The sequence below is a fragment of the Rhizoctonia solani genome, chromosome 16 (genome assembly GCF_016906535.1).
Source record: "Rhizoctonia solani chromosome 16, complete sequence".
Taxonomy (NCBI): Eukaryota; Fungi; Basidiomycota; class Agaricomycetes; order Cantharellales; family Ceratobasidiaceae; genus Rhizoctonia; species Rhizoctonia solani.
The window spans coordinates 3439234-3450437 of record NC_057385.1 but is presented as its reverse complement, the minus strand read 5'-3'; the positions used below and the strand labels follow the sequence as shown (position 1 = coordinate 3450437).

Genomic DNA, 11204 nt, shown 5'->3' with positions numbered 1-11204 from the left:
GGAAATATCCCGAATCTATTGCAGGCGAGCGAAGGGGGGAGCATCAAACGATCGCGCATGCGACTGGTAGCAACTGTTGTGGGGAATCAAAAAAGCACCTCGAACCCCGGCCAGAAGCTATTAAGCGCCGCTCAGCTTCGGATGCAAACGATTCCGGTGGCGCTTCTCAGCTCTTATCTCTGTACCTTTGGAGATATGCTGGTTCGTTGATACAAACGCGCCCCGTTATCTCAAGCTTTATTCGTTATTAACTTCTCAATATGGAGTTCTTTACTCGGCCGAAAATGATAACCAGGGCTATTATTCATCGTTCTGGACTTTTTTCTGCGCAAAGTTCCTGAATCCCCGGCGCACCTTGTCGTTCCGATCGACACGTTAACTCGATTGTGCCTTGGCTCATACTCAGTATCTGGTCTTCAAGAACTATATCTTGCGGGTCTGCAGTTTCCGCGTCTCTTTGGTGCTTCATTCACCTGCAACTTACGTTTTCCGCTCTCCACGGTCGCATTATGCATTCCCATGATGCTCTTTCCGACGGACCTCCGCCTTTCAGGTGGTCTTCGCTATGGAAAGCACCCGTAGTCAATCCGCTAAACCTCAAGAGCTACACTATTCCCATTTTCAACTTGAACAATCGGTATAGCGTTAGTTTTCATCTGTCTTGGCTCGGCTTTCTGGTTGCCTTGTGAGTTGCGGACAATGGACACCCAGGGATCACCATTCACATTTTATTTATTAGTCTTTCGTGGTTTGCATTCCCTCCCTTGATCCCGGAGGCTATAAAGTCTGACTTGAAGCTCACCAATGCCCAAGTTGGTCCGTATACTTCTTAACAAAGTTCGCTCTCGATGTCTGAAACACATCTATCCTGTAGCAAACTCAAACATTATTGCGTTACTAGCTACTCTCTTGGTTCGTATAGTCGTTGGACCTCTTGTCGACCGTTATGGTCCTCGCAAGGTAGTTCCTACTTCAATAAGATTTCTACGATCGCTCACTATTGATCAGGTCATGGCAAGCCTCCTTGTTCTCGGAGCCATTCCATCTGGACTCGCTGGAACTGCGACTAAGGCTTCTCACCTATATGCTATTCGTTTCTTCATAGGCATTCTAGGGGGCACATTTGTCCCGTGCCAAGCCTGGACGACAGCATTTTTCGACAAAAACGTTGTCGGCACTGCCAATGCTCTTGTGGGTGGATGGGGTAACATGGGCGGTGGTATCACCTTTATCATCATGGTCTCACTTTTCCAGCAACTCATTCACTCTGGTTTAAGCGACCATATTGCATGGAGAGTTGCGTTTGTGGCCGTTCCAGTGCCCGTGCTGCTGTCCGTCGCCGCACTTACAATGATCTTTGGGTGGGATCATCCTGCCGGAAAATGGGAAGATCGACACAAACTTTCTGCGCATACCGCAGTACCGGGACATGGTCCCATTATGGTACAAGAAAAGGAAGTTAACGAAAAGGACTTCGATAAGGAGAAGAGTCAAGGCGTCAGTGTTCAGGTCAAAGAAGTTTCTGATGCTCCTAATAATAGTATGTTATCCAACTATAATGGGTGGGTATACACTTCTTATCTTATTTTTAGTTCAATCCGAGCTCGATGTGGCCGTCAATGAGCCACTTACTCTTAAAACCGCTATGGCCATTGTATCAAACCCACTTACCTGGCTTCCGGCTATTGCTTATGTGACTACGTAAGCCATCTTGCTTCTTTGCGGAAACTTTACTGATCCTATTTTTAGCTTTGGGTTTGAGTTGGCCGTTGACGCCAACTTGGTCAATGTCCTCTACGGTCTCTATCAATCACCCACATTTGGGCAACTCGAGGCAGGATACGTATGTGTATTCATTTCTTCACCTCTCTGCGGAAACTCACTCCGTCGGCATGATCCACCAGATCACGGCCATCTACGGCCTTCTCAATATATGGACTCGTCCGCTTGGTGGTCTGATCGGTGACGCAGTCTATCGTCGTTGGGGCGTTCCGGGGAAGAAATGGTTCATGCTATTGTGCGGATTCATTGAAGGAGCCTTGGCCATCGCTCTCGGCCTATACATTGAGACACACCACAAAAGCGGAAGTACTCCCCAACGTGAGTCTTGCGTCCTAGAAGGGTAGTCTGTAAACCTCCGCTGCGCAGTGCTAATAATGCCTTTTATCAGTCGCAACTATTATTGGGATCTTTGTCGTCATGGCGATCTTCAACGAGGCAGGCTGCGGGGCAAACTTTGCTCTCGTCCCCCACTGTAATCCATGTAAGCCGATTGAACTCGTGTTATTTGATGAAATTATAACTATGCACCTTTAGATTCCAATGGTCTCATGAGTGGGATCGTCGGCAGCATGGGTAATCTCGGAGGAATCATCTTTGCACTCGTGTTCCGATTCCAACCTGCCCCGCTCGGCAAGGCCTTTTGGATTTGTGGTGTGATTGTCATGACCCTCAATGCATCCTTGGTCTGGATTCGAGTCCCAGCAAAATGAACAGTCAGTTTGATATAGTGTATGACCAGCATGATTAAAAATTATTGTGTCATCATAATAACAATTTGATGGCGTTACACTCCTTAGCGTTACGGTGGATCCCAGATATATTTATAGCAAGATTTGAATTCAGCTCGAATTGTATTGCAATTAGGATCCATGATACAATCCCAAGGGCGGCTAAGTAAGGCCTGGCTGGTCCTTGACCTTTTTCTTTTGACCAAATTCTGATTCGCGAATCCGCTACGTGGTTGCATTATGTGCCCCTTTTAAGGGTATGCGCAATACTAGGTTGGGTTCGGAACATCCATTGGCTACTCAGCTTGAGGAACTTTACACAGCCCGCCTGGCCTGCTGAAATGCGCCTATAAATAGTACTTTCAAATTCAAACGGCAGAAGTCGATCCAACTACTATGTGCACTGTAGTCTCTGGCTAGAAGTAATACACTATATTTCATAAAGTACGCCAACAAAGACATTCTCTCTCCGAATCCGTCGAAGAATGAGGAAGTAGCGAGCTGTCATGGACTTCAGTTTCTCTTTGAATTTCCAGAGACTATGGCCATGGGCCGTGACCCACGACTGAAGTATGTGTGACATGTTATTGAGCTGGTACAAAACTGTACCTGTTTGATAATTTTAGGTACGCATGTAGTTTTTCATGAACTGCCTGTCTTTGTCCGGCCGTTCCATGGCCCATAGCCATGTCCGTGTTCAAACCCGCCCGACCGCTCCGGAGCTTCATGATTCACCTCACTCTCTGATCGATCCAACTTGATTGGCATACACAGCCGGTATTGACAGCGCCGGGGAGAACAATATCATTGAAACGTTTAAGCAGACAGTTGAGACGGCTTTGACGCAGATGTATACGTTCTTCCTCTATCAGGAAACTGGCCCATCAGTCCGGGGTTCGCGGTGATCTCTTAACTCTCTCTAAGGACGGCAGTAATTGAGGGCTCTAACAGATATACTAGCATATCTCTCTGGTCTTTGTTATTTTCTGATACTACCCTTAAGCTTTACATCTTCTTAAATATTCTCAAGATTATTCTGGTATTTTGGGTAGTATAGCTACAATAGTACATTCACAATGCGCCATAAGTGCGATACGTGTTACTTCAGTCTCTTCAAGAACCTCGCTGCTAACAGTGAGATACGTACTTAATGAGAATCGAATTATTTCTAAGAGAGCGTTTTGCTCATTATTTCGCCATTTCTCCAGGCCACACAATTCTCACGTCAGTATAACTAGTCCGTAGCGTTGAATAGATAGGGATCGGTTAAGATTCCAAACATTGAAACACTCAATTCCTCCATCTGGGTCTTGATATACGCTGACTTGGTGGCATAATGTCTCGCACAAGTATATTCTCGCACGCTGGTGCTATAGCCGTGGCATATTCATCACTTCTCTACAACATGACAGCCATCAATCAACCTTCCAGACATATCTCCACTTGAAAAAAAATCCTGTATTTCACGCGCATATTCGCTCAAACTCCATTTCATTCTCGACCTCAGTGATGTTGCCATGTCGATTCAGCGCACATGTCCTTCCCCGGCTCATCCGTGCTACGACGGGTCATGATCGCGGGCGATTCGGTCAACGCGAGAGATGTATGCCGTTGATAAACGGCAGGCTAAATGCGCATGAAGAGCGTCAATTTAAATTACCTCATAACTCTTATGCAACTATTTATTATGGCTTTCATCTCAATGGTGATGGGTAGTTTTATTTATAGTAAACTTGGTCTTACGATTACAAGAACTTAGTTTCTATACAACACATGTGCCGGATGCTAATCTATGAACAGTTTTATCCTATTGTTAAAGACTTTAAAATTGACCTTTGCAGATGATCGTATTCTATAAATTATGAACTATATCAACAGAACCCAGAAACAGAGATGCGTTAGGGGAAATCGGTCACGTGGCTTAACCAGCTTTTTCTGCTTCTCGTAATGTTTTCAAATAATAATGAGTGGTTTCTCGTATCTCTCCTAGTCCCTGACCGACTGAAAGACTTTGCGGGGGCGATAACAGCTCCAGGAGCAATCTTTTTCAGATAGGTGGGAGTACAAGATGCGCCTTCAATCTCCGAATAAGCGCGACCAAGCCAAGCTTCGTGGTCTAGTCCGGAATGATCCATAGCTGTCACAACTCGTGGTGTCAACCTCATCCGCAAGCGGAGCTCGATTGGCTATTCATTGTCGTTCGATTGGTTATTCTATATTCTATATTCTATATAATTTATTACCCCTCCAGCCACTCCTTTAGCTCACTAACCACCTGCCATCTATCGATATGCCCAGCCCGCTCCTTGCCAGCGTCCAGTCTTTTGAGACGACAGACTCGTCTTCAAACTCCTCACCCGACTACTCACCTGAGAGCACTGCTCCATCCTCTCCATCCACCGTCATCATCGATCACAAGCTTAGCCACACCAACCGATTACCGAGTCATTTCCCCGCTCTTCCCGAGTCCACCCCGCCCTCTCAAGTCAGTTCTCAAGATGTGCAAACACCTGATAACTGGGTTGTGCGCGATGGTAGATTGATCAGATTGACCGGAAAGCACCCCTTTAACTGCGAGGCCAAGCTCTCAGATCTCTTCGCGGCAGTGAGTACGACTTGTGTTTGGGCTATCGCTCTCAGCCTCATTATACATTCAGGGATTTCTCACTCCAACTGAGCTCTTCTATGTGCGCAACCACGGCGCAGTTCCTAGAGTTGATGAAGAGCTTGCTCGGAACTGGTCCTTACGGGTCCATGGGCTAGTCAAAAACGAATGTGCGCTTACGCTGGACGATCTCAAGCGCAAGTTCCCTGTAGTAACACTGCCTGTCACATTGGTCTGTGCAGGCAACCGCCGCAAAGAACAAAACATGGTTCTCAAGGGACTGGGCTTCAGTTGGGGAGCTGCCGGAGGTAAAATAATATCCTCTTCGTCCCTCGAATGGGGCTTCATTGACGGAAAATGTTTTAGTTTCAACTGCACTGTTCACCGGGGTATACCTCGCTGATGTCCTTGAATACGTCCAACCCATACGACCCGCCGCGAAACATGTTGTCTTTGAAGGAACTGACTCCCTACCAAACGGTCCATACGGGACCTCCCAACGACTCTCATGGGCGGCAAGCAAGGAGAAGGGAATGCTCCTTGCCTGGGCAATGAACGGCCTGTCATTGACCCCTGACCATGGGTTTCCCTTGCGAGTAGTTGTGAGTGACTTTTATCTCTTTTATAAACATTTGCTAATACATTAGCTTCCAGGTACCTGGTCAGATTGGTGGGAGGTCTGTAAAATGGTTGAATCGTATCGAAGTCAGCGAAGAAGAAAGTCAACATTACGTGAGTGCATATACGCAGATTTCAGACAGGAAACTGACTATCTCCCCAGCTACATTTCTTCGACAACAAAGTGCTTCCAACACAGCTTTCACCTGAACAAGGTACAACTGTCATAATTTACCAATTAAATCGCTAATCCGTATTTGAAGCTCGCGACGAGAAGAAGTGGTGGTATGATCCCAAGTGAGTCATACCATAGCATCCGCCAAACCATCATTCTGATATAATCTTTTACCAGATACCTCATCAAGTAGGATATAGTAGCTCTTTCTTAGATTCATTGAACTTACCCCCACACTCAGTGATTTGAATGTCAATAGCGCTATTGCAAAACCTGATCATGAAGAGAGGGTCGAGATACCTCAGCCGGAAGATGCGAAAGATCTATTTTACCCTATTCGCGGCTATGCATACGCAGGCGGAGGTCGGAGGATCACCCGAGTCGAGATTTCCCTCGATGAAGGAACCACGTGGACTCTGGCTGAAATGTAAGGCTGTCTCTGTTGGTGAAATCAAAAAGCACTCACGCAGTGTATTTTTAGAACATATCCCGAGGATCTATACCGAACAGTGTGTTATAATGATGAGTCATACGGGACATTGGACCTCACAGAAAGGGACACCTGCTTGTGAGTACTCCGTAGACCATGGAGAATCAGCACTCACATGTACTATAAACAGCTGCTGGTGTTTCTGGACATTCCCAATATCGTTGTCGGAACTCTCTAGGAGCCACTCTATCATGTGTCGAGCAATGGACGAGAGTCTTGCTCTCCAGCAGCGGGACATGTATTGGAAGTATGTGATTTACCCAACGCCCCTTGATGTATGCACTAAATCCTCTTCGTGATTTTAGTCCGACTGGTATGATGAAGTAAGCCCTTTTTTGGAAGAGTGAAGAGTAAATACTAACCATTCATTAGTAATTGGTAGCTTTATTTCATCTGAGTATTTGTAGTCCGCTTATGGATATTTTAGGTGGTTCCGAATTGCCGTACATCGAGTCGAAGTTGAGGGCCGAACTGTTCTCCAGTTTGAACACCCAACTCTCGCAGGAACCGCCTCCGGTGGCTGGATGCAGGTTAGTTCCCAGGAGGTTGAAACTTCGGAATGGGCTCTGATATTTTCGTATAAGCGTATGAAAGAAGCGGGCCAAAGTGTCACAACCCCTATATTCGGGACACTCCAAACCTCCTTGAACGAGCCAACTACGCCCCCCAACCGGTTGAAATAATCAATGAAAAACCCTGGTATCAAGCGAGTGATTACAATTGAAGAACTAAAAGCCCAGCCCAAGGAGCAACCGTGGTTTGTGGTCGATGGAGAAGGTTTGTTGCAGTATTTTCAGAAACTTCCAAAATCTAATTAATTTCGTTCCAGTATACGATGGTACTGGCTACCTCGCCGATCACCCCGGAGCGGATTCGATTATACTCACTGCGGGACAAGACGCGTCCGAGGACTTCTTTGCCATTCATAGTCCTGACGCAAAGAAGAAGATGGCTGCGGTGTGTAGAATTGGCATTTACATGCATCTAATAATCAGTTCTGATGTGATTTCTATAGTTCCATATTGGCACTCTAGTCAAAGGCGAGGGTAGCCTTCAAGCGACGATTCCAGTGATGATGAGGAATCGTCTCACTTCCTTCACAAGACTAAGTGGAAACCAATTAAACTTCAAACTATCACCCCATTTCTCCAGACACTTCGATCTTTCGCTTCGCCCTACAAACACCCGAACAGCGTCTTGGACTACCTGTTGGTCAACACGTGTTTGTTAGACTGAAAAGGAAAGATACAGGAGAGGTGTGCAACGAGCTTACACACCAGTCTCTCGAGAACAGGAAGTTGGTCACATTGATCTATTGGTCAAGTGAGTGCTTTCTCTTCCACAACTTTTAATGCTCTTACTGACTAGACACCAAGGATGTACCTCCCGACCGATGAGTATCCCCAGGGAGGCAAGATGAGCATTGGTTTCCACCAACTCATAGTTGACGACACGAACTCAAAGGACCACTTGGCTCCTTCATATGGAACGGCAATGGCACCGCTTTATGGAAGGGAATCGAGCGCCGCGTAAGGAATATTGGATTGATATGTGCTGGAAGTGGTGAGTCTAGTTGACCAAAGCTGCTCGAAAACAATATAACCTCGTGAATCTCAGGCATTACGCCAATTTTACAAGTTCTCAGGAGTGCTGAGGACGGCACTGACCATGAAACTACGTTGTGGCTATTGGATAGCAACCGCACCGAGCAAGACATTCTGTGCCGTGATGAACTGTTAACCTTTGCCGAGCGAAAGGGTCGGATGAAGCCCACTTCACCTCAGTAAATCACCGAGCGAGGGGTGGACATTCAGCACCGGCAGAATCAACGATGAGATGATGAAAGCCCACCTGCCTTCTCCAGATACTCCGGACACCTTGATCTTGATCTGCGGTACGTGGGTTTGATGCTTGCTTCTGTCTATTCTAATCGGCGATCTAGGGCCGGATAATCTGATCAAACAAACGGTTAAGCCCGGTCTCGAGCGGTTGGGTTGGGACACTTCCAAAACTCTTGTTGTGTTTTGATATATTTCGCGGCTTATATACGTATATATAATAAAATTCACCATTGATACACAAGATCGCCAACAAAATCAAAGCGCGAATGTTTCGGAAAAGTACAAGCTGAATGAATTTAATCTATTTCCAAATCTGGAAGACTGGTACAATCATCTTGCCCCTATCATATATATGCCAAGGTAAGACTGACCCCTGTCCTCTAGAGTTTCCACTAACAACCACAAGTCGCACCGAGATGGCCAGGCGCCTGCTGGTCGGGATTTGTTTTTACTCCATCGCCCTTGCCTTGACGAACCATGACACACAACTTGAGCGACAAAACCTGAAAAGAAGTGAACGATTTCTTGAAAATGCGACCATATTCGGCCAAGAAACCTCGTCTATAACCACTCGAACCGCCAGATTGCGCACGAATCTTCCGGTCTTTGAGCTTATCTATGGTCGCACCGCAGATTATGAGCTTGGGCGGGCGTTAGAGGAAAACATGCTCGTTAAGGGCCACCCACTTTCAAAACTTACCTACGAAGTGGAACCAGATTTGGCCATGTTTAACTGGATGGGATTCGACCAGTGAGTAGATTAACTGTAAATCTGTGATCCCGAGGGTTCACATAGTTAACATCAGGACAAAACATATCTTGCGAGGAACACCCCCTATTGCGCAACCGCTACCTATACCCTCAGGTAGTCCAGCGTATTTAGACATATATGTCTACATTGGAACCGACCGCTCTTACCGACTTCGCGCTGTCCTGGGACTCATCATCCGAGAAGCGAGTGAGATTACAGAACCAAATAGCGCCCCCACCGTTTCCTTGGTTCCAACAGACCAACAGGCTTCGAGTCCAAGAGGTCCAGTGTTAGGGGCACTGATTACCGCATGCGTCCTGCTCGCGCTATTAATTATTGGTGGCATAGGATGGATGATATCTATGAGGGAGTATTTCAAACAAGATCATCGTTATAGTGATACGAACTCTCACCACCAAAGTACTATCCGACCCCACCGGTCAAATAGTCCCTCAATTCCCTCAACTTCCAACCGAAATACGAGCATTACATTAACCCGCCGACGGGTTCGAACGGCCGACCACGAAATTCAAAGTCCTTCCAAATCTGGGTTTCAGCTCTCTCCTGGACAAAACGATACAAAAGGATCCAGCCCTCATAGTGCGCGAAAACGCGCGACGACGTTATTACAGACAATCCAAACTCGCACTATCCATGGATCTCCTAAAATTGGACTTGTGAATAGTACTAGCAGATTCAGCTTGGATTCTTCTTCGATAACAGCCCGAAAGGCATTTTCTCCTAGACTTGGTCTGAGTCAGTTTTCGCCGAGTTTCACATCGAGGAAAGTCCCAAGAAGGAAAAGGATTCACTAGGCATCGAAAAATCCCCTATTTATATGAACTCGTGGTCCAGTGCTCTTCGGTTGGATCCCTTCCATTCTCCTGGGCAAAAGGCAGACTCGGTGGTGGGGATAGAACGGGAACGACCAATTTCACCTACTCCAAACAAGGCCCTCCGTATTCGAGGGAACAGAACAATGAGTGTAAGCGAGTTATTCCCCCTGATCATTTGGGAAACGAATCCGGACCCGGCGTTGCTGTCGATGATTCGGGTATTTCTCCGAACCGCTATGACCATACTGGAAATCTAGGATTCATGAACGACAACTCGACACAGCTTGGATCGAGCGCACAGGTTACTCCTCAGATTCCAGCCATACCAAGCCGGGCGGAAAGTTATGTCGAACGGACTAATCAGCTCGGCGTGGCGCTGTTAATCCGCCAGAAGATATGCATACAAAGCCAGTAAACGGAGCCCTAGGTATTACTTTTGACTCGTTCTTTTCGCCTGTCAAAGGGCAATCCAACCCAGAACCAAGGTACGGCGAGGTATCCTCTGAACGAATGGTTAAAATTGGTCACTCTCAAGAAACGCTCGCTACGGTATACGTGACGGCGTCGGAATCAGGCGTGTCTCCTGGAGTTCAAAGTGGACAGGATTCCCCTAACGATGGACCAGGGATTCCAGAGTGCGTTGTTATTGGGAGTCCAATCACCTTGCATTCGCAGATTGTTGAATTTGACAATGTTGCGACTTCGCCATTCATCACGGGCCCGGACACCATGATCGTATCCAAAGGAGAGATCGTATACGGGGCGCTTGACACAGGAAATTCGAGCAACTCGCTCAGGGTTGAGTATGGGCGCGCAGACCGGTCGTTGCGTGCTTTGGATTCGTTCCCAGCTATGCTACGTGGGAGCCTGTCGTGTTTTCCAGAAGACGTGTCGCTCAACACTCCAATGCTCAATACTCCCGTTCTACCCTCGACGGAACTGTTCGTAGCGACTTGACTCATCGAGAAGAGTCCGATATCATGCTCCTTCCGACTGATGATTTATCGCAAGGATGTCTCGTGCTGACTAGAGTTGGCGAAATTCGGTTGAGCAAGGCGAGGGCGCGGACACGAATGGAAACGCCGGAGTTCTATCATTCGAGGTAATCCAAGAGGCCAGTAATCTGGTGATGCGGTCGGAGGGGGATTCGATTTTGTCTCCAGACTTGAGTGAGCATACTGAGCAGACGGATTCCATTGTTAGTCGCGAACAAGATAGCAATATGCGTAGTAGTGTCGATTCTATAATGGTAAGCAATGTCTGATTGAGAAGTTGTACTGGCAGGGCTGATAGATTATACGTAGAGCGGTCGAGGAGCTCGAGCGATAGAAGTTCGAATGGGCTAAAATATGCGTCTCATTTGTTTTTGTCTTTGGGT

At 46.9% G+C, this 11204-nt stretch overlaps 2 protein-coding genes across 2 annotated transcripts; both read left to right on the top strand.

The window, feature by feature from the left end:
• Positions 1–509: 509 nt before the first annotated feature.
• Positions 510–2492, top strand: RhiXN_02366 (major facilitator superfamily transporter; the record flags this gene model as incomplete). Its single annotated transcript, XM_043322185.1, has 9 exons — positions 510–685; positions 740–816; positions 875–960; positions 1009–1540; positions 1593–1701; positions 1750–1843; positions 1905–2100; positions 2171–2263; positions 2317–2492. The coding sequence occupies 9 exons, from the start codon at positions 510–512 to the stop codon at positions 2490–2492; spliced, it is 1539 nt and encodes a 512-aa protein (XP_043188008.1).
• A 2308-nt stretch (positions 2493–4800) lies between these two features.
• On the top strand, positions 4801–10783 carry RhiXN_02365 (nitrate reductase; the record flags this gene model as incomplete). The annotated part of the gene is made up of 27 exons (XM_043322184.1): positions 4801–5115; positions 5168–5423; positions 5482–5717; positions 5770–5847; positions 5897–5948; positions 5997–6030; positions 6086–6097; positions 6150–6335; positions 6390–6476; positions 6529–6645; positions 6704–6721; positions 6771–6776; positions 6826–6928; positions 7106–7175; positions 7228–7355; positions 7414–7507; positions 7551–7721; positions 7863–7961; positions 8016–8133; positions 8183–8292; positions 8341–8391; positions 8482–8599; positions 8646–8990; positions 9046–9667; positions 9736–9854; positions 9908–10167; positions 10218–10783. 27 exons carry the CDS (start codon positions 4801–4803, stop codon positions 10781–10783), a joined length of 4371 nt encoding a protein of 1456 aa, XP_043188007.1.
• Between the last annotated feature and the right edge of the window lie 421 nt (positions 10784–11204).